This window comes from Vulpes vulpes, chromosome 5 (genome assembly GCF_048418805.1).
Source record: "Vulpes vulpes isolate BD-2025 chromosome 5, VulVul3, whole genome shotgun sequence".
In the NCBI taxonomy this organism is placed as follows: Eukaryota; Metazoa; Chordata; class Mammalia; order Carnivora; family Canidae; genus Vulpes; species Vulpes vulpes.
This window is the reverse complement of record NC_132784.1, coordinates 102,875,147-102,898,684: the sequence shown is the minus strand read 5'-3', so window position 1 is coordinate 102,898,684 and position 23,538 is coordinate 102,875,147. Positions and strand designations below refer to the sequence as shown.

The 23,538-nt window shown below is 37.1% G+C and overlaps 1 protein-coding gene across 1 annotated transcript in view; it reads left to right on the top strand.

Moving 5' to 3' along the window:
* USH2A (usherin) overlaps positions 1-23,538 on the top strand; it is a 684,230-nt gene that overhangs the window by 132,262 nt on the left and 528,430 nt on the right. The window contains exon 14 of the mRNA XM_025991680.2: positions 9,534-9,717. Within this exon, the coding sequence (XP_025847465.2) occupies positions 9,534-9,717 (184 nt within the window). The remainder of the gene's footprint in view (positions 1-9,533; positions 9,718-23,538) is intronic.

Sequence of the window (23,538 nt, the reverse complement as noted above, 5' to 3'; positions counted from 1 at the left end):
AAGACACTGAGAAATAATCAGGAATTTTAAGAAGAGTATCTATGCTAGGGTTCTCCAGAGAAACAGAATCAATAAGGCATATGAATATATATATCAGCTGTACTGAGAATTTCATTCACATATCTCCTTTGTTGGATCCCTTTCCTGAATCCTATGTGTTCTTTTATCTTATTTTATATGTGTATTTGGTAAAGAACACACTCCAGTAGCTTGTGAGAAAGGGTACAGGGAAGGAAGAATATTTTTAGAATTTTGAATGTCTGCAAAAAACTTTATTCCATACATAACTACCTGAAATTTTATCATTATTATATAGAATCACTTTCACTCAAAAAATTATTTCACCATTATCTTCTTGCAGTGCCAATTAGATTTTTTCCCTGTATTTTTATCTTTCTTCTTTTTTTTTTTCTTTCTTACAATCTAGAAGCTTCTGTTTCTATATCCCTCATTGCTAACAATTTCACAATAATACGCTTTTGTTAAATAATTCTTCTGAGCACTCAGTGGGCCCTTTTGTCTGTAGGCTAATGTTCTTGTATTCTGTATAAAGCACCTTTACAACAACATCTAGACTAGTGTTTGACCAAATAACTGACCCCAGGTCTACCCAAGTTGACATTGAAATCAAACATCACTGGGCACCCTTATATGTAATCCCTGCATTCACTGTAGCACTTTTTCCCTGCATATGTCTAGCCCATGCACTCTCTGGTTTAACTTCTAAAGAGAAAACTCACTGTCTTCCCTCAAAATGCAAGAGGGAAAATCTTCTGGTTTGGGAGGGGGTTAACTATTCCTCACACCTGACTTCAGAAAACTCTGGAATCTTCAATTCTAAACCTTTCTTTCTAGATTTATGCCACCTGAATCAATCAGCTTACTGTTGGCCTCTCTACTGCAAATGCTTAGGTTTTACTTGCAGACATCTACCATTGACCTCCATTTCCTCTTCTATCTTTTCTTTTATTTCATTTTTAGGGATTTCAGAAGGGAAAAATTGTTCAACTCTGCTTAACTGAAATGTTACCTTAGTAGTTTCTGGGTTATAATCCTTTCAGCCAAATCCTTACAGCTTTCCTCTGATTTCCCCTCTGTTTCTACAACCCTGGTCTCTTTTATCAAAGTCAGTCTTGTTGCTTTTTACTTTCAAATTGACCCAGAACTGGACCAGTTTTTACTGCCCCACTCACCCATTTTTATCTTCCTTTTGGTCTAGCTGACAAGCATCCTAAACTTTCTCTCTCCTCTTTATTCTTCTCTAGTCATTTCTTAATATGCAGCCAAAGGGATGTTGTTCAAACTTTAGTTAAACCATATCACTTCATCCTTTACTGACTTCCCATTACTGTGGGTAGAAAACTTGGCCCACATGAACTATAACACCCATGATCTCTCTCTGACCTCATTTCCAAGAGTCTTTGGATCATTTGTTTCTTTCCAGGCTACAGTATAACTAATGTTTCTCACATTGTTCAGTGCTCTGTCCTGGGCACATAGGGCAGCGTCTCCCTAGTATATGCTCCATCTGTGTTCCCCTAAGTAAGAAATAGTTACATTTAAAAATTACCTCAGGGGCAGGGCACCTGGATGGCACAGTCGGTTAAGCAACTGACTCTTGCTTTTGGCTCAGGTCATGATCTCAGGGTTGTGAGATGAAACCCATGGTGGGCTCTGTGTTGGGTGTGGAGCCCACTTCAGATTCCCTCTCTCCCTGCCCTCTGCCCCTCCTGCTGCTTAAACTCTCTCTCTCTCTCAAAAAAAAAAATTATACCAGTGGTATTTTCTTCTATTTAGGTTCAGGCACAGTGCAAATCTGTGAGTGCTCCTTTGGTGACATACAGAGAGGATGTAGTTTTTACCCTGCCAGGGAGGAAAGAAAATAGTGATATAAATGCCTAATGGATTTTTTTTTGACAAAACAAGATATTCTGTACACATGGGTGTAGCATATGGGAAGGTCAAATGTGTTTGTGGACTTTTATTTTTTCTTTTTGGTCCTGCATTCTAGCAGGATGAATTTTTTGGGTGGGTTTTATTGTCTCTTACTGTGAAAGTTACATTGAAAAAAAGGACCTGTATCCTGAAGTATCTTTATCATAAACAGATGTTTCACAGTAGCCAGCTCTGCAGTACGCACATTAAAATGCACTGCTGCAACCTGAAGCTTTCTTTCTACTTCTTTAAACACATCTAAGAGACCTAGATCATATACCACAGGGGAGAAGCTCCATGCTAGTGTGTGTGAGTAGTGGGGCATGGAGGGAGAAGCATGGGGTAGGTTAGGAGGGATGAACTCCTAAGCCTCCAGACTCCTGCCTGCCTTTCTCATCTGTGGTTGTAAATATTACTGGCCCCTACTAGACTATTGCCCATAGATTCTTGTCCCACTTTCTTAAAAAACATTATTAAGGAAGGTGCATATAATGAAACCTCATGTATTATTAACCTAACCTTACTATGAATGTACAAGGAATAGGCTTAATTCAACTAAAATTTATAGGCAATTTGTTAAAGCAGCAGTGCACATTAGAAGGTACATTAGAGCCACATTGGTTTTAATATGCCATTCAATAACTTGAACAGAGGTTAAAAATGCTGCTTAACCTCCATTAAGTATTTTAAAAATGCTTTAATTTAAAATTATTTGGAGTGTGTGTACATATATGAATGTACACATACCCACACTAATAAATATAGCACTAAATATGTTTTCCCAGTTCGTTTTTTCAGTGCTGGATGACCTCGTAACGTTCAGCAGCAAGCACTTAATCAGAGGCTAGGCCGAGAAATGCAGGGAAGGATGTCAAGGCATCCTGAGCCAGTGACCCACCCTTGTCCTTGAGAACCAGAGGCAGAGAGGGTTTATTGAAGACTCTGCAGCTCTGGAATAAAATAAAGGCTAATTTATAATGAAAACAGCTTTGTATGACATGTTTTGTGCTAATAGGACAATTCCTCATGCTTCCCTCTGATATTTACTTTTGGTTTTGTTTTATAATTCATACAGACTATTAGAAAGTAAAACAAAGTATCTTGTTTCATTAAGAAGCATATCATATTTGTTAAGTAATGAGCTCATAAACCAGAATTGCATGCAAGACTCTGCCAATGGAATTGGAATTAGATGGCTGATATTCCATTAAAAATCAGTGCATCAAAGTTGAGGTCCAGTTATGCCACATATCCTAGTGTTTGGTGAAACAGCTTTGGAGATTAATATATTTTCCACAGAAAGACCTGAGCCTCAGAATAAGAGCCTCTTCCATGATAAACCACCAGGGAAGAATTTTGTCATAAGCAATAGGGACCATAATCCCAGGCACATTGCGGGGGGGGGGGGGGGGGGGTACATTGACAAGTCATTATTTAAACTTTAACTTAAGGAAAATCTCACTTTCCTAGAAAATTGCCTCATAAAAATGGCAATGATGATAATAGATAATATTTACTGAGTGTGTACTGTTTGTTTGCCAGACCCTGGGTTAGGGTTTTATCTGAAAAGTCCCATTGAATATGCACAATATTTATATGCTGGAAGGACCAGTATTTTCCCACTTTATAGTAGGGGAAATGGATTCTAATTAAGTAAAAGAACCATTTACAAATCCACGTCCAACTGATCTCAGTGTCTGCACTCTGAAAGAGTAAACCATTTTTCTGAATAACTCAATATTTGTCAAAATCATTCACTCAATACATATTTGAGGGCGAGTTAAAAAAGATACTCTTACAAGTGTTTGTAGATTCCCTTTTTCCTCAGGCTCATCTCCACCCATGAGTCTAGCTGACTGCGTTAGGTCCTGGGGTATCTCTATTGTGTAATAGTCATAAAATGAAAATTAACAGAGTTCTGAGAGGCTACCATGATCTGGTAATGAAGAGTTGAACTGAGTTGCCTAGAAATGTAATGATTTCCATGGACTAAGTTGGAGAGATTTCTGAGATGGTGGCAATGGCATGAGAGAGAAACTTCAGAGCATATCATTGGTTAACCACTGAGACTGGGAAAAAAATGGGACTAAAGAATAAAAATGTATAAAAGTGTTTCTGTGGATTGTGAAAACACATATCTATGTGTTATAATTTCTAAGACACAGTCACAGCTGTCATTATTTATATTCATTGTTGTTATTGAATTTGATTTTTAAAGAACATGCATTTGGAGGCCTTTCATGCATATTCCCATAAATAGAACAACTAGGTTTTTATAAAACAGAAGAGTCTAATACAATGTTTTTTCTTATGTGAGCATGTTATTAGATCCTTGGCCCTAAGAACAGGAGACATGGTTTTGGACTGACATATTTTTTTCTGAAGTTCTTTTCTATCTGTTGATATGGCAAAGATTACATTTCATATATATTGTTCCTGATTCATATACATTCCCTGCTACCCTTCCTGACGGGCTAGGCCTCTCTGACCAATCATTTTATGACTCACAGATTTATCTTTACTATGTTTCTTTAAAGTGCTAAAAATATCATCTCATATTTTAAGAGGTAGCATATCCAACTGGCCAGGTACCCAGCCACCTACTCATCTAGCCATCTACCCATTTCATTCACATATCCATATTTTCAATAAACATCTATTGAACATAAAGTACCAGGGGCTATGTTGGTGTAAGATATACAATCATCATTATATTAAGGTATCATGCTTTAGTAGGAGAAATGGACCTGTATGTAAACATAACACAGTAGGTGCAGTATTAGAAATGTCCAATATAGAGAAGTGGTAAAGTGAAGGAATTGATTCATTCTTGAAGGATGGGCAATATGGAAGACTTAGTTGAGCACATAATTCTTAAAAGTAAACTACTGTTTACTTTTGATAAACTAATCATGGAGAGTATAGCAGTTCAGGAAGAAGGAAGAGGAGCAGAGATTTTAAAACATATCTAAACTAATTGAGAAGAGTTTTTTTAATTTTTTTTATTTTTTTTATTTATTATTATTATTTTTTTTTATTTAATTATGATAGTCACAGAGAGAGAGAGAGAGAGAGGCAGAGACACAGGCAGAGGGAGAAGCAGGCTCCATGCACCGGGAGCCCGATGTGGGATTCGATCCCGGGTCTCCAGGATCGCGCCCCGGGCCAAAGGCAGGCGCCAAACCGCTGCGCCACCCAGGGATCCCAGAAGAGTTTTTTTTTAAAAAAAACTATTAAATAAGAAAAAGTATATTATGGGATGAGTAATATTAATATTTATGCACTTATTGACATTTGATCAAATCTATAAACAATAATTTTAGCATTATTTTTATGTAAAATTACCACAATGTAAGAAAATTATTATTGCTTTAATTTGAAAATTAGCATCACTTACCATAGTTATTTCTGAAAATGTTGATTTTTAAAATCATTACTGAAAAAGTCTTGTTGCTTGGTGTAGGTGAGCCACAGATTTCTCCCTAGACTCTTTTCTTAGTATTATGTCCATTCTCTGGCTTAAGGTGAGAATCATTTCTTCTAAATGGCTTATAATTAGTGCTTAGCGTCAGCTCTGCCCTCCTTTCCTGAATAAGGCCTAGGGGTTAAACTTGTTTTCTTTCTCCCATTTCAAGACCGTGGCAAAGCCTGGTTGTTCATGTTCCTCAGGAGGGACATTGCTAAGAAATGGGCTCTTCTTTTATGCCCAGGACAGTGCTGTGCTGTGCAAATAGCCACTACAGGAGATAATACCAGTTGCCTTGCTAATAACTTTGAACTCTAAGGATTCTGCGAGTCTTCTCTTGGATAAAGCAGCACTATTTTGTAAAATGGGTGACTTTTTGCTTTAACTGCAAAACACCTTGTTTTCCCCATTAGGCCTGTCTTGTTTCGGAGCAAGGGTTCTCTGAAATAAAACTGGGGAAAGTCACAAACTTTAGTGGGCTGATCTGTGCTATATCTGTGCGAACTCTCAGCACTACAGTAATGTAAGGTAATAGCATTGTCCTAATGACCGTGCTTCACAATGTGGTACGAAATCATTCATGGAGAGAAATTTCAAAAAGATCAGTTAAAATGTTACGGACCTGAAGATGTGGAACATGAAGTGGAGCTAATGGAAGAAGATCAGAAATGTACTGAGTGAAAGAAAATTAAGGTCAGTTATCTTTAAGCCACACTCTGGAGTTGAAGTTTAAGTAGGAGGGAAGAGAAAATGTTGTTTTCTATAGTTGGAAGTCATAAAAGGAGAGGTAATGGTCTAGAATTAGGCACATTCAGGTAAGGCAAGAAGTAATCACTGAGCAGGAAGGTACCTGAGTCATCCTAATTAGAACTGCTTAAAAATAGGACAACGAAAATACTGGTGGGATTAACCTTTATAATCATGCTCCAGAGAGGAAGGAGGGGAATTAACCACAAGGCGAGTTCTAATACAGGCATTTCCTTGAAGACCTACCTCCAGGCTGCAGCTTCCCTGGTTTTTTTTTTTTTTTTTTTTTTTTTTTTCATTTTTGATTTTCTCTGCTTATATTGCTGATTTTTCTGTGGCACTTTTTATTTTCTAAATGTTGGGCAACCCAATTTTCTGCACCAAAATATGCTCCCCTCTTGTCTTTACAGATTTATCTAATAAATCATTTCTTGTAAAAAATCATCCCTAATTGTTCTAGAGTTCTCCATGGCTTGAAGCTATTGCAATAAGTCCAAATTAATTCTACTTCTAAGTATCTGTGCTAATGGGTAATTTATCCAAATTGGAGAGCTGTTAGTACATTCATGATGGCATCATCATGAATTTAAGGACCTAGGTATTTTCACAGGAAGAAAAATACATGGAATCACAACCACAGTGGTCTTGAATTCAAAATAAAAGCCTTTGAAGTATGTGACTTTGATTGTATGATGAATCAGATATGAGAATATATATTAATTTTAATAACTATTTCTGGAAACTCATATAAGGCAGATTGCTATCGATGGATACAAAGAAGCAAATGACATAATATAGTTGTCAATTACTCTAAAAAAATGACAAGATCAGTCAGCTCTTTCCAACAGATTGGAATGGCACTGATTTTGAGTTTCTTCCTTCTCTTTGAGCACGATCTTTTTCTATTTGACTGTTTCTGAAGCTTTCTAAGAGAGAATATGCTGGCCTAAGAGAAGAAGAACAAATTGTTGATGGCTATGAAAGAATGGCCTGTGTTCAACCAGAGCCTCAAATGAGATTTATAATATGTTCCAATTAGTTTTTGTTTCTCCCTATAGCATAGTTACACACAGTGGATCCACTTTGTGTTCATGTTCTTTTTCTCTTTCAGTATCAGTGATATAGACCTAAATTAGTGATCATGACACTTATAGAGATCATTTTCATTTGTCAGAACTTTATTCATTAGAATCGTTCTGCAATCCCTCTCCCTCTTGTTTCAATAAAATTCCTTGTAACATTATGGATGTGCTTATGTGTATGTGTGCGTGCACACATAGCACACAACACCAAGAACCATTTCTCCCTCATATACCTGCTCCATCATTCTAGTGTCTAATGCCTTTCTTAATTTTATAGCTATGGATTATATGAAATTTTGAGAAACTTGAAAATATTTGAATCATATTTTTGTTTCCTTCTGCTATAAGAAACAAATACACGTTTTATAATTAACCTAAATTCTGTGAGTTTTAAAATGGAATACATATGGAAATCAATACCTATTTATAATTTGGTACATTTGTGTGAATGCATCAAATGTTTAGGGAGTGTCTACTTTGTGACAAGCACTGTCCTGGGTGCTGGGCAGGCAGTGGTGAATTCATCAGACAATATTCCTGCCTTCATGGAGGTTACAATCTGGTGAAAATGAGTTTAATTATAATTTTCATGAGGAAATAAATTTCTAAAGGAAATAAGATGTTATGAAACTGGAACAGGCACGTTTAAACTGGCCTAGGATATGTTACTCAAGGAAGCCACAGACCTGATGTGCATAGAAGAGAGCTAAGCAGAAAAAATGGGTCAAAATTGTTTCAGCAGACAGACTTGCCAATGAAAAGGCCTTAAGATATCAAGAACAGGAAGAAATATGACTGGAGCAGACTGAGTTGGGAATTAACAGTGAAATGAAGCCGATATAGAGGTGGGACCTGCTGGGGCTGGAGGCTGGGTTAGGGACTTGGATTTTTATTCCCCAAAGAGAAGAGGATGTTATCAAACAATTTTCAATAGAGGAACGAGGTGTTCAAACTACACTCTGAAAAAGGTTGTTCCATCTATACCATGAAGAATAGATTGGAGGGGGACAAGAGGGATACCATGAGATAAGATGGCCTCTGTAGTTGAGATGAGTATGTGTGAATCTATTTGTTGACTACTATTTTGGGAAAGTTTGTTAACCATCCTAACCTTCAGTGTTCTCATATATGTGATGGACATAATAAGAATACCTGAATTACCAGCACTCGCTTGAGGAGTGAGGTCATGAATATAAGGCTCTTACCATTGTCTCTGGTCCATAGCATGAACTATAATAAACTTGGTGGTGGGACACCTGGATGGCTCGGTGGTTGAGTGTCTGCCTTTGGCTGAGGTCATGATCCTGGGGATTGAGTCCTGCATCGGGCTCCCTGCAGGGAGCCTGCTTCTCCCTCTATCTATGTGTCTGCCTCTGTGTGTGTGTGTCTCATGAATAAATAAAATATTTAAAAAACAAAATAAAACAAACAAACAAAAAAACTTGGTGGTGACTTTGACTAGGGAGATGGCAGTAGGGATGGAGGGTAGAAAGTTTAAATTTTTTGGAAGATAATATCCATAGGATATGGTAATTAGCTAGATGTAGAGGTAGAGGAATGTGAAGGACTCAAGGGTTGCCAGTTTTAGTAAACTACAGGATGCTCAGTTAAATTTAAATTTTAGATAATTAATTAATATAAGCCAATATCACAGACCTTTACCAAAAAAACCTCATTGTTTATCAGAAATTTATTTATTTTTTTTTAAATTTTTTTTTAAATTTTTTATTTATTTATTTATGATAGTCATAGAGAGAGAGAGAGAGAGAGAGGCAGAGACACAGGCGGAGGGAGAAGCAGGCTCCATGCACCGGGAGCCCGATGTGGGATTCGATCCTGGGTCTCCAGGATCACGCCCTGGGCCAAAGGCAGGCGCCAAACCGCTGCGCCACCCAGGGATCCCTGTTTATCAGAAATTTAAATTTAACTGGCCATCTTGTACTTTGGCCACCTTCCCAAAGATGTCACAGGGTCTAGGCTGTGCGTCTGAATGAATGATGGTACTATTTGCTGGAATGGAGATATTGAAGGAGGACTGGTTTCTAATGGAAAGATCATGAAGCAGATTTTAAACATACTGAATTTTAGTTGTCTTGGAGATGCCCAGGTATAATGTAAATTATTTACTCAGCCCTTCTCTGTTTGTAACTGATACACTAGGTAAGAGCAGCTATGACCACATTTGTATTGGGAATTTGGAAGTGCTGTGATGGCATTCTGGTTTTTGGTGTAATCAAACTATCTTTTAAAGAAAAGACTGGATGGGAAGGCTACATAAAAACTTTTCATTTCTTCATTTCCAGGTTTTTATATTTCTCCAGGCAATGCCACTGGCTGCCTGCCATGTTCATGCCACAAAATGGGTGCAGTTCATCACATCTGTAATAGCCTAACTGGTCAGTGCATTTGCCAAGATGCTTCTGTTGCTGGGGAAAGTTGTGACCATTGTAGAGACCTTTACTTTGGATTTGATCCTCAGACTGGAAGGTAAACATTTGTAACAATATTTATTTTTTTAATTTTTATTTTGTAACAATATTTAAATATTTATATTGGATTATATTTGTAATTACTTTTTCTCCTAACAATGATTTATTTGTCAGTATTTTTTGTAAAAAGAAATATTGTCTTTCCTCCCTAGTTTGTTGGTATAATTTTGACTCTTTGATACCTGCATTCATTGAACATAATAGCAATCTTTGAATATTTCCTAGAGTTCCAATGTATAGGTTGCTGTATGTTGATAGATAGCCCTAGTATTAAGGTCTGGGAATACTTAACTAGATAAAATCCTTTTCCCTCAAAGAACTTGCAATTTGGATGGATAAAGACAGGTAAAGAGATATTCATAGAAGTAAATGTATGCACATGTGCACACACATACACAGTACAAGGGCTGGGGTACGCAGCCTATGTGTGTAGAACCTTTATTTTACATGACCCCTGAATTTATTGCCTTTTTAAAAAAATGTATCCATTTCTGTTGTCCTGGCCTTTCAAATTTAGATTTAAATGCCAGCAGGAAAAAAAGAAAAAGAAAGAGAGACAGAGAGAAAAAAAAAAAAAAAAAGCAAAAAAGAAAAAAATCAGAAAAAGAAGACCAGCAGATAGAAACATATTTTTGAATTAAGTTATATAATTCTTTCCCTAGTGTGTAAAGTATATTTTGAAAGTAAATTACCCCCTTTTCAAAGTTATGCAGTCTCTAAAGTTCTATCTCTCATTCCCTGTATATCTGTGGGCATTTATTTTCATGCATTTGTGCTCATTGCTGTATTTTTGAAAATGTGCTGGAATACCAATTCCATGTGTGTTTTTTGGGTCTGGTCAGATTCTAAGTTTGTCTAGGGTTGAGAATATACCGGTGAATTCTTTGGAATTCCTATCCCTAAGCAATTAGTAATATGTTCTGTACACACCAATCAAAGCTGTTTCTCAATATGTGTGTGTGTGTGTGTGTTTATAAATATAATTGCTAATTATTCAAGAGTTTGAGATTATCTGGGCTCTTTTCAACTCATTGTCCCCTGCTGCCTACCTTTTGGCTGTTACACTCTTCATTAACACCTCGATTAGAGTGTGGACAGGGTGACAGGGTAAATTATTGAAAAAGAACTCAAAACCAGTGCATCTGGCTTTCTACTAAAATCCAATGCGATTTAAAATCTTTAACATGACATTTATAATATTTATTAAAATGATTCTTTTTCTTATTAGACCTTTTTTATTTTTATTTTTTATATACCTTTAAAAAGAAAAACAACATCCTGTTCCTCTTCTGTTACCATTGGAAGGAATATCATCTTGGTGGTCTGAGAGCATTACTACTCTTTTCCACAAATACTCAATCACTGTGAATGAGTATAGAAAACACATGATACAGTAAATGTTAAACAAAAACTATCATCAGTAATTCAGTAGTAAAGTTGGAACTGGTTATTGTACATACTGTCCCCTCTACATAATTTTTATTGAAAGACCATCTCACAAATTCCCCAGTTGGAATTCTTAGGTTGGCTTGTTTCACTTCTGGCCACCTCTGTCTTTAGGTTTCTTACATTTTCCATAGTCTTTCTGATAACATTTAATTACCAGAGAAAGGACAGCCTGGGTGGCTCAGTGGTTTAGCGCAGCCTTCAGCCCAGGGCGTGATCCTGGAGACCTGGGATCGAGTCCCACATCGGGTTCCCTGCATGGAACCTGCTTCTTCCTCTGCCTGTGTCCCTGCCTTTCTCTTTCTCTCTCATGAATAAATAAATAAAATCTTTAAAAAAATAATTAGAGAAAAATATTTCCCCCAAATACTCTTGTCCTTGGAATACTCATGCACATCTATAATGTTTTGTGCCAACCTCTTTCCCATTTCCCTCCTACTGATCCTCCTCATTGTTCTTCCCAGTGTTACTAGTAAAACTGCTGATGAATGGTAGAGAGATTTCTAATGGTCTGAGCTGTTTCACTTAACTTTAAGTGAATCCCGATTCCTCCATTACACTACTCATCTGCTCTTCGATGCTCTTACAGTCAAGCTGACTTTTATCCTGGTCTGCTTCCCTCTAATTTATGTACCCATCCCAGTCCCCACCCCAGTTGAATTCAGGATCAAGAATTATGTACAGAATAGTATGCTATCACCTATCACTCTGCAGTAGGACTCCTGAAAACTGGGACTGGCACAGGACTCCCTGCATTAAAGACTGGATTTAAATGTTAACCTAAATTGATAAGGAAAGTGGAGAGCCAAAACATAACAAAACAAAACAAAAAGCGAAAAAAAAAAAAACTTCAAAAAACCAAAACCCATCATTAGAAGGTACTGAGGTAGAAATCAGGAAGGCAGATCTCAGTAAAATACAAAGGAATGGGTGCAATTGAAGTCTAGGACAGAGCCAGAGTGTGAAAAGCCAGGTAGATCCAAGGAGCAAAAGATTCAGGGTAAGTATGGATTCAAAGCAAAAAGATTCCTGAGAAATTTTATATAAATATAATTGAATATCCTTATGTATTAGTTGACTCCTCATTATATGAGTCAGATTAGGAACTACCTTTCAAAAATTACAAATTCTCCTCTGAAATAATACTACTTTTGTTCCATCCTCATTGTTCTTATCTTCAGACTTCCAAGTTTCCATTCACTGAGAACTTGATCAGAGAGATGGTCTTTTTTCTTCTCACCTCTCATTGATTTAATTCCCATTCCAGCAAACAATTTTCATAAACATAACTGGGTATTGTTTTGTGTTTGTTTTTGTTTTATCACTCTCAACTTTTCCACTTCTCATATCTTCTTAATATCAGAAATGGTACTCTATGAACACATCACATCTTTCCAATCCTCTTGTCTCCAAATTCCCTCATAGTTAAAAATATATTTTATTTAAATTCAATTTGCCAACATATAGTATAACAACACCCAGTGCTCATCTCAGTAGGTGCCCTCCTCAGTACCCGTCATCCAGTCACCCCATCCCCCCACCCACCTCCCTTTCTACAACACTTTGTTTCCTAGAGTTAGGAGTCTCCCATGGTTTGTCTTCCTCTCTAATTTTTCCCCACTCAGTTTCCCTCCTTTCCTTTAAAGTCCCTTTCACTATTTCCTATATTCCACATATGAGTGAAACCACATAATTGTCTTTCTCCAATTGATTTATTTCATGCAGCATACCTTCCAGTTGCATCCATGTCAAAGCAAATTTTATATATATAAATAATTATATATATAAATAATTATATATATGAATAATTATATATATAGAATATATAATTATTATATATATAAAACATCTTTTTAATCTAAATGTGAGACAAGAATCCATGAAAATCCTAGAGGCAAATTCCCTCATAATTGACTCCCAACTTCTCTCAAAGCCCTCATCTGTTACCCCTACCTAATTCTCTTGATCAGTCCCATTTCTAACTTTCTCACCTTCTAGTCTGAGGCAAAACCAACCTTAATCCCAACCCTCTTGAATAATCAGCTCCAAGAATGGTGACCCTGCTCCTGCTCCGAGCCTGGGAGGACTTGAAGACCATGTGTCTGTGCTGATTGAACCACTGCCATGCATTTACTTCTCATCCTCTTGCTTTCTCTCCCCCTTTAAACTATTTCAGTCTCTTCAGGTTCTTGTCCTTGCAGCTAATCTTGTCCTCTGCTTCATAGACTAAATAGAGAGAACCAGACATAAGATTCTCCAGATTATCTTCTCTCCAGCTCCAATTGGTCTACATTGTTGCTCATTCCCTATATTAAATCTAGTCTTAGAAGAAAACAACATATAATTCTTAATGACATATTTCCCGTTCTTGATGTGTCCCCTTCCTATTTTTCTCCCCTTGCTCCCCAATCTGTGTCCCATTTACATCTTCTTCCCTCTGAACTTTGTTCCATAAAATCCTCCCCTTATTTTATCTTAAAATCTCTCCCCACTGGCTGTATCATAACTGTCTATAAATATGTTCTTCATCCCCATCCTAAAGCCTCTTCTTTGGACTCTGCCCTGCCCTGTGAGCCCTGGGAGTTGGTCTCTACTCTTTAGCTATTTAATCAGTTACTCACATTTACCAAGAGTAATCTTTTTCTTCTACATTTTTCCCACTTCTCATTCATTCCTCACTCACCAGATTTAGTGCAAGCATTAGCAGAACTTGCAAAATTTGGACAGCTAAGAACTAGTTAGATGACTTTAAAACACTCAACCGAGTGAAACAAAGGAAGATAGCCAGATAAAGTAAGTAAAAATGGCTTAAGGAGAAGATAACCTTAGAGGGAGGGGTTTCATTGGAGGAAGAAAACGGGGGTCAGTGGTGTCATCCAGTGAGATTGTCTTACGAGATGCCTTGCAGGGTGATATGTGTCTCCCGACGTTAAGGAGACCAGTGGACTGATATATTTCTTAGACCTGGAAAATCTGAATGAGGAGAGACAATCTGTCAGGGAAGCAAAAGAGAGTGGTTTGATGATTTTATACTCCCAGAGTTTCTCAGGCAAGGAAAAGAGTATATTTGTCATGATTAGATAAGGTCTACAAGGAAGAGAGACAGCATGGGGTTGGTTATCTTAGCACCTGTACAAAGGGCCACCCAGAAGGCCAAAGGGGTACAAATAGAGAAAAAGATGAGATTCTGGTAGACTACCAAATTAGTTAGCAACCATTTGGAATAGAGATGCATCTGATTTCTCTAAAGTTACAGGTGAGAGATATATAGTAGAGGGACAGAAATAAAAGAAGGAATCACAAGAGTACCACCTCTAGTGGAGTCAGCTTTGTACACTGTAGGATCAGAGAAAGCAGCCTGCTTTGGGTTGCTAGTCCTGGGTGCTCTTACCCCTCCTCTGGCCAATGCATGAGAGAAGATGAAAATAATAAAGAGAACAGTAATAGAACTCTATCTTCTCTGGTTGTAGACTTGCTGTTTTCATCACAACCGAGCTAGAAAAAAGAGGAGAAGTCTGTTCTTTGAAATATCTATTCTTTGAATAGTTTGAAGTTGTCAGCTAACATACTGGACTGGACATTTTATTATCTGAATTTAGCCTTTTTTTTTCCTTTCAGCTTTATTGTGGTATAATTGACAAAAATTGTATATATTTAAGGTGTACAACTTGAAGTTTTGATATACATATATATTGTGAAATGATCACTGCGATCAAGCTAATTAACATATCTATCTTCTTATGTCATTGCTGTTTTCTTTGTGTGTGTGTGTGTGTGTGTGTGTGTGTGTGTGTGTATGTGTGAGGTGAGGGATTTTTCCATGCCCCCAGCCCCTGGCAAACATTTTCCTACTGCCTATTTTTGTGAAATTGACTTTTTCATTTTTTTTCTTAGATTTTTCTTAGATTTTCTTAGATTTTTCTTAGATATTTTTTCTTAGATTTTTTTCTTAAATTTTACATGTAAGTGACATAATACAGTATTTATATTTCTGTCTGATGTATTTCATTTCACTTAGGATACTGTGTTCTAGGTTCATCCATGTTGTTGCAAATGTCAAGATTTTCTTCTTTCTCACAGCTGAATAAATTCTATTGTGTGTGTGTGTGTGTGTGTGTGTGTGACACATCTTTTTCCATCCTTTGATGGACATTTAATTTGTTTCTGTATCTTGACTGTTATGAATAATACTGCAGTGAACATGGAGGGTGTAGATATCTCTTCAAGATCCTGATTTTATTTCCTTAGATATATACCCAGAAGTGGCATCTTATCATAAAGTCCTCTTTCTAATTTGTTGAGGAACTTCTACACTGTTTTCCATAATTTCTGAACCAATTTACGTTCCCACCAGAAGTATACATGGGCTCCCTTTGCTCCGCATCCTTACCAATAACGTTTATCTTTTGTCTTTTTGATAATAGCTATCATAAGAGGTGTGAGGTGATATCTCATGGTGGATTTGATTTGCATTTCTCTGGTGGGTAATGATGTTGAGCACCTTTTCAGGTAGCTGTTGGCCATTTGTAGGTCTCCTTTGGAGAAATGTCTATTATTTTCCTCTGCTCATTTTTAATTGGGTTTCTTCCTTTCTCTTACTCTTTCCTTCTTTCATTCTTCCATTCTTTCTGTCCATCTGTCCTTCTGTCTGTCTCCCTCCCTCCCTCCCTTCCTTTCTTCTTTCTTTTTTTTTTTTTTTGGATATTGAATTGTATGAGTTTCTTATATATTTGGTATTAATTCCTTAATAGATGGTTTGCAGATATTTTCTCCCATTGTATAGGTTGGTCTTTTCTATCTGTTGATTGTTTCCTTTGCTGTGTAGAAGCTTTTCCTTTCAATGAAATTCCATTCATCTATTTTTGATTTTCTTGCTTGTGCTTTTGATGTCATATCCAAAAAATCATTGCCCAGACCAATATCAAGAAGCTTTTACCAATATTTTCTTCTAGTAGTTTTACAGCTTCCAGTCTTATGTTTGTCTTTAATCCATTTTGAATTGATTTGTGTATATTGCATAAGGGTCCAGCTTCATTCTTATGCATATGAATATCCAATTTTCCCAACACCATTTATAGAAGAGACTGCTTTGCTCCCATTGTGTATACTTGGCACCCTTACTGAAGATGGGTTGACTATATATGGATTTATTTCTGGGCTTTTTCTTCTGCTCCATTGGTCTGTCTGTTTTTATGTCAGTACCATACAGTTTTGATTAATGTAGCTTTGTAATATATTTAAAATCAGGAAGTGTGATGCCTCTAGCTTTGTTCTTGTTGCACCTGTGCTTTACAATCTAACTGGGGCACTTGGCTGGCTTGGTTGGTTGAACGTCTAACTCTTGATCTTGGCTTGGGTCTTGATCTCAGGGTTGTAAGTTTTAGCCCCACGTTATGACTTCTGGTTTTTTAATGTATCAATTATAATCCTCCCTATTTCTTAAAATTAGCTCTTTCTTTGGCCTCCAAAATCATATCTCTGATTTATCTTCTCTTTTCCTGGTAACTCCTCTTTTAATCTGCTCCTTCATTTTGTGTATTTGTGCTTATGATTTCAGCCATTATATAATAAATATTAACAGCTCTCCAGTATATCATCAATCTGTTCGGCTCCCTGCCATGAGTTTAGACCTGTAGTTACCTATCTTTCTGAGGTTTAAATTTGCGTGTCTTTCATTCTTAACAAGCCAATATCGAATTAATTCTCATTTTTTAAAAGATTTTATTTATTTATCGAGAGAAAGAGACAGACAGACAGACAGACAGACAGGGAGAGGGTGAAGCAGGCTCCATGCAGGGAGCCTGACGTGGGACTCGATCCCAGGACTCCAGGATCATGCCCTGGGCCGAAGGCAGGTGCTAAACTGCTCAGCCACCCAGGGATCCCCAAACTAATTCTCCTCTATAGTACTTTCCTAATTTCCTCCCCAAAATGAAAATAAAAGTCTCATGCCATCCTATGCCATCATCATTGTGGTAAAGGGATAGATATAAATTTTAAAATTCAAGTCATACTACCCATATATGAGTAGGGCTTAGGATTCTAACAGATTAGACAGGATTGGCTCTGATATTGAGCATAGGCTGCCACTAGAAAGAACTATTGGGAGTAAGAGCTACCACATATAATGTAGCTTCTCTGAAATGAATAGAAAGAATAAAGCTTCCTATGACCATTTGGAGCCCAAGGAAATCAGCAGGATTTGTCCTCTGCTAAGTCAGTCATATGGAATGCCTGTGCTTTGAGTTGACCCTTTTATTCCACTGATGAGTTCGGCTGTGTCTTTTCACTTTAACGTTGATAATCATTACAGAGAAATCTTCTGGCACAGAAGGTCATAGAGAAAGATATTTCAAAATGTGACAATGAGAATTGCTTGAGTTTATACTTTTGCTCATCATTTAGAAGAGATAAAAATGGATTTTATTCTTTTTATGTTTTCCATTTCTTTCCTGAATGATATTGAAATCTCTTTGTTGACTTCTGGTTGTTATTGTGTGTATATACTAACACTGACTATTTTGAAAATGTGCACAAAGATGACTAAAATTTATGAGATTCCATTTAGTAGAAGGAATCTTTTTTTGAAGGAAAAACTCACTTATAGTCTAAACATATACAGATGTACTGCATAGGAAAGTAACTATTGGTGCCCTGATGACAAATTTTTTTAAAAAAGGAAGTCAATTAAAATCAATCAAATCTGTTTGACTTAGGTACTTTGGTAGGTACTTACAAATATAATTTTTTCCACCAATTTCCAAAATTATAAGCAGATTGTCAATATTTTTTATTATGCAAGGAGAAGATGTAAGTATCATTGTATCTCTTTTTTAATGATTTAGAAAATAAATTGACTTTCTCATCTGCTTTTTCCATTTATATTTTCAGGGGATCTTCTTTAACCCTCCATGAAGTTCACATATCACACCAGCTCTTCTCTGTGTTATTTTTATTGTACACAGTTATGTTTCCTATATTTTTCCATTGGCTTATTTTCTAGACTTTTTGTATATTCCAAGGGCAAAATAAATAAAATAAGCCCTCACCCTAAACTGCAGCAACAACAGCAAAAATCCACCAAACACAACAATAACGAGCTGGAAAATCATTTGCCTATTTTCATCCAAGTGGTTCATTCTTCAAAAGTTACCTATCACAAAAAGGGGGCATGTATTTTAAAAAGCTGATCCAAGTGCAAAAATCACTCTGTTTACCTCTGACATATAAAGCAAACATGATTTAATCAGTATCGAAAACAATGAAGCAAAAAAAGTCTGCCCACTGGAAAATCAATAAAGCAAAAAAAAAAAGTATATCGTATTTGTCTAAACCAAAAACAATGAGACAAAAATGGGCCACATTCAATTCATCTCAGTTGGTAGGTGAGACCCATATTTGACACACTGTATATCCTGGTGCTGTCCTCAACTTGACCTGTAAGTACAATTCCTCCTTCTCATGGCCAAGCCTGTTCTAGTTCATCTGGTGTACCACTGTTTCTCTAACATACCACCCACACATCACAGTCCCATAAAGTTTATCCTCCAGTGACTTCTTCTCTCTGTATTAATTAGTTGTATTTTGTCTTTCTTAAGCCTTAAGGAGCTAGGACCTAAAAGTATCACTAGTGGTCTCTTACCAGCTGACATGCCCTGAACCGTAATTTTTTAAGATAGTAGGAAATTGGAATCTGGACTGGCCAGAGAATCTAAAGGCTTAGACTCCTAAAATATACAATAAAGTAAAATTCTTCTATGACCACATTATTTTTGGGTTTTCTGTAAACATTCTCCATTTGAACACTGAATTATAGATCTGGTCTGTTAATCATTTCACGTGTGTATTACCAATTGATCTCAATTGGTCTTTCTTTGAGAACCAGATCAATGACTTCAAATGAAAGCAGATAATATACTTGTCAACTTATATCTGTGCATGGTGTAGAGTGGGAATATTGGGGAATGTGCCTCAGATTCATGCTCCACAGTGACTCTTCGTTAGACAGCTGGCTATTATCTGGGGTGATGGGATGTAAAAGGGCCATAAACCTCTCGTCGTCTAGCAATCTAGCCATACCACAAAGTAGTGGCAGAGTTCCCAGAGAGAGAGCAGAAGTGTGCCAGGACCCTTGAGGCCTACACTCAAGACCATCACATTGTTACCATGGCCTTAGTCTATTGCTCAAAGCAAGTCACAAACCAGCCCATATTCAGGAGTGGGAAAATAGATTCTGCTTTTGGATAATGGAATTGTGTAGTTGGTTTAAAGGGCCTGCATAAAGAGAGGGGGAAGAATTGTGATCATTTTTACAATCTTCCATGATCACTACAGAGTATATTCTTCTTTCATATAGATTCTTTATTATTCTCTAAGAAATACTTGTTTTTATAAATTAGTAGCATAGTGTGATGTAATAGAATTAGCTCAGTGTTGGGCATCAGGATATCTGGGTTCCAGTTATGACTTCTCCACTTGACCAGGCATATTAGTTTCCTATTACTACTAGAATAAATTACTACAAATGTAGTAGCTTAAAGCAATGTGAATCTATTCTCTCACAGTTCTGGAGGTCAGAGGTCCCAAATTAACTTTTTTTGGGCTAAACTCAAAGGGGTCAGCAGGCCCATGTTGACTCCTCTGGGAGAAAATCCATTTCTTTTCTTTTTCCAGTTTGAGAGGCCACCTACATTCCTTAGCTCATGGCTCCATCTTCATGTTCAAAACCAGCAGAGTCATATTTTCTCTCTTTTCTGACCTCTGCTTGGGTTCTTCCAACTTTTTACTCTGACTCTCACCTTCCTGCCTCTTCCTTGTGATTACACTGGGAACTTTTGGGTAATCTGGAATAATTTATCCAATCTCAGAATTCTTAACCTAATACCATCTATAAATTCCTTTTGCCAAGTAAGATGTAACATACTCACAAGTTCCAAATATTAAGACTCGGACATTGTTGAACAGTCATAATTCAACCTACTGTACTAGAGTTCAGCAAACTATGGCCTGCAGGCCAGATCTGACCTTCCATTTGTTTGTGGAAATAAAGTTTTATTAGAACACAGCAATATTCATCTTCATATATTACCTATGATTGCACTCATACTGCTATAGCAACAGAGTTCTAATGGCCCAAAAAGCTTAAAATATTTACTGTCTGTTCCTTTATACATAAAGATTGCTAACCCTGTAACCAGATTCACTGTCACCTTGGGCACATTACTTATTTTCACTAAGCATAATAAAATCATAACTTTTTAGACTTGGAAAGAACCTTAAAGTAATTTTGGTTAGACTCTGCCCTGTACACCTTTTCAGAATAATTGGTTACTCAGCTTCTGCTTGAAAACATGGAACTAAAGAGAACCTCTCTGCCTCATGAAACAACTCATGTGTGTTTCAGACCACTCTAATTCTGAGAAAGATCATTTCATCCCTTAATTTCTTTTGCCTAGTTTTACTTCTGCTTTCTGGGACCATAGAGAATAAGTATAATCTCTCTTCTACCTGAAGAATTCAAATCATACCTCAAAGTTATTATGTTACTATAATGCGGAGGTTAAGGAAAGTGACGAGGGTTTCTTCTAGATGTAAACATGTGATATTGTTAATATCATGACTTTTCTGAGATTTTATTTCTTTTAAATATTTGGTGACCAGTCTGTGAGATTAGGTGGGGTGTCAAAAAGGGGGAAAGTGGTAAGGATCTCGGGTGCAGAATCTTGCTAAACAACCCTTTCTCTAAATGACCAGGAATGCCACCTCTGTGGACTCAGATGTCATTGTTGCAAGAGAGTCATTGTGCAGATTTAATCCTGATGAGTCTCTTTATCTGTGCCTGGGAAGGCTTTGCTAGAGAGGGTGAACTGGGCACCCTTAACTCCTCCCTTCTAGATGAGATGATACCATTCTCACTTCCTCTCCAATAAGCCAATGTGTCTGGATTTCAGTTCACACAAGTAGAATCCCTAAACCCCAAATCCCTCTCCTATAATTCTAATTCCAGCTCTAACAGAATCCAATGCTCTTCATAGGCTGTGACAAAAAGAAACCGAAGAACCTCAGTGAGATGCTTTTCTACTGCAGAGAGGAAATATAATCTTAACCAAGGGGAAACCAAACTCCTCTCTAAGGCACTGTAGCTCTCACGAGATCCTGAACAAGAGGACTGAACTGAGAATTCTTCTGGCCTTAGGGTGTCACAGCAGAGGCCAATCTTGCAGAAAGCGGTCCTTTCCCTGGAGGGAGAGGTTAGCTAGAGGGACAGCTAAACTGATCATAAAGGGCTCAAAAGAGCTAAATTGTCCTCAGAGCTACATGTCACATTTGATTTATCTGTGATGTCCTATTCTGAGTCTAAAGCTTTCTTAGTGCTATATTCATTCATTCGTTCAGTCAATAATATTTACTGAACTTTACTGTGTGTTAGTCTTTGTGCTAGTGACTAATGAAAGAACACTCTTGGTCCTATTTCTCCAATTCACCTTAAAGCCTCTTTCTTTTTTATTCATTAATAATAATTAATAATCCTTGTCTAAATTCCCTCAGCAATTTGAAATTTCTTCCTCATCTATTCTTTAGGTTGAACGGTTGTCCCCATCACCTACCTGTCAGTAAATTAGAAAACTGGAGGTAACTCCATGTCCTTCTTTCTCTTTTCAATTTGTCTACCTCATAGTACTGATTTCACTTACTCAACATAAGTAAATCTATCCCTCTCCTTCCCATTGTCCCTCACCATTGTCACCATTTCACCTAATCTAGCAATATCTTGACCTTGCTTACCTATCCTGCTTGGCTCTGTCTGTTACTCCTCCCTATTCTGAATTTATATCCAAAAATTTTGAATTGATTATACTTTCATACCTTCTCCTGATTTTTGTTTTCTCCCCTTCTGACTTGCCTGGCATATTCCTGCTCAGCTTTTCATATTCAGCACAACCATCTTCTCCAAGATTCCTCCTCTTCTTCCTCTTCCTTTTCCTTTTCTTCCTCCTCCTCCTTCTCCTCCTCCTTCTTTAAGATTTAGTTATTTATTTGAGGCGGGGAGGGGTAGAAGGAGAGAATAATAGAGAGTAGAGTTCCCACTGAGCACAGAGCCTGATGCAGGCCTTAATCCCGGGACCCCGAAATCATCACGTGAACCAAAATCAAGACTCAGACACTTAACCAACTGAGTTACCCAGGCACTCTCAAGATTCCTTTTTTTTCCCCTTTTCCTGTTTAAAGATTTTATTTATTTGTTTTAGAGAGAGAGAGAGAGAACACAAGCAGGTGGAGGAGGGACAGACAGACTCCATGATGAGGACAGAGCCTGATGCAGGGCTCAATCCCAGGACCCTGAGATCATGACCTGAGCCGAAATCAAGAGTCGGTCACTCAACTGACTGAGCCACCTGGGCATCTCCCCAAGATTCCTTCTTAATATTCTTTTGGCTGTGCCATTCCCTGCCACCAGACTGGATAGTTGTCTTTCAACTATCAAATAGTCTATATACATCTTTATTAATGCTGTATTTTATATTTCTCACTACACTTTGAGTTCCTTGAAGACAGGGACAATTCTATCTTATCCCTTCTTATATCCTCAGTGTCTCTTATGGTCCTGAAACATAATTGGACCTCAGTGAATATCATTTATGTCAATCCGTGTATTTAAATACATTTGATGGTACTCATGAGTTGAGGTCCCAAATAGAAGAGAGGTGTTGAAAGAGAAATGTCAATAAAGTGATGTATATTCTGGAACATATCCTTAGACCTCCTGCAGATGATGAAGCTTCTGACAACAAAATGCATCATTGAAACACACTCCTTCATTAATAGTGATGTTTTGCAATAATAATAAGTAGGATAGCTCTTTCTCTTACTTATAATTGCACAACTGGACTAAGTTCCTGGAAAGGAAAATATATGAGATGTGTGATTTAAGAGACAGAAGCAAATTAACTTATTTTCCATTGTACTCAGTAAACACTGAGCTACAAAGGTGCCCAAACAGAACTATAATAGCAGAGTGCTGGCAGAGATTAGCGATGCTTTACTCCTGTTTTGTTTACCATAATGAACTGGTCAATAAACATCACAAATTGTTTATCTATATAAATCTTGACAGATTACTCTTTATGAAATCCATTTAGCAAGTGAGGTTTTCCCATAAGGATGAAAAATGAAGATTTTAAACAGATTGCGGGAGAAGCTCTGGCTGTACCAGGAGAGTCAGTGTAATAAAGGTTTCTTTATATTAATATTACAAAAACCATTTATCCTGACAAAATCAATATCACAATTCATCTTAGTTTGGTGTTTCTCTTTCTAAGCTTAAAATGTCTTCTCCTTTATTATGTATAATTTTATTTTAATAAACGTGAAA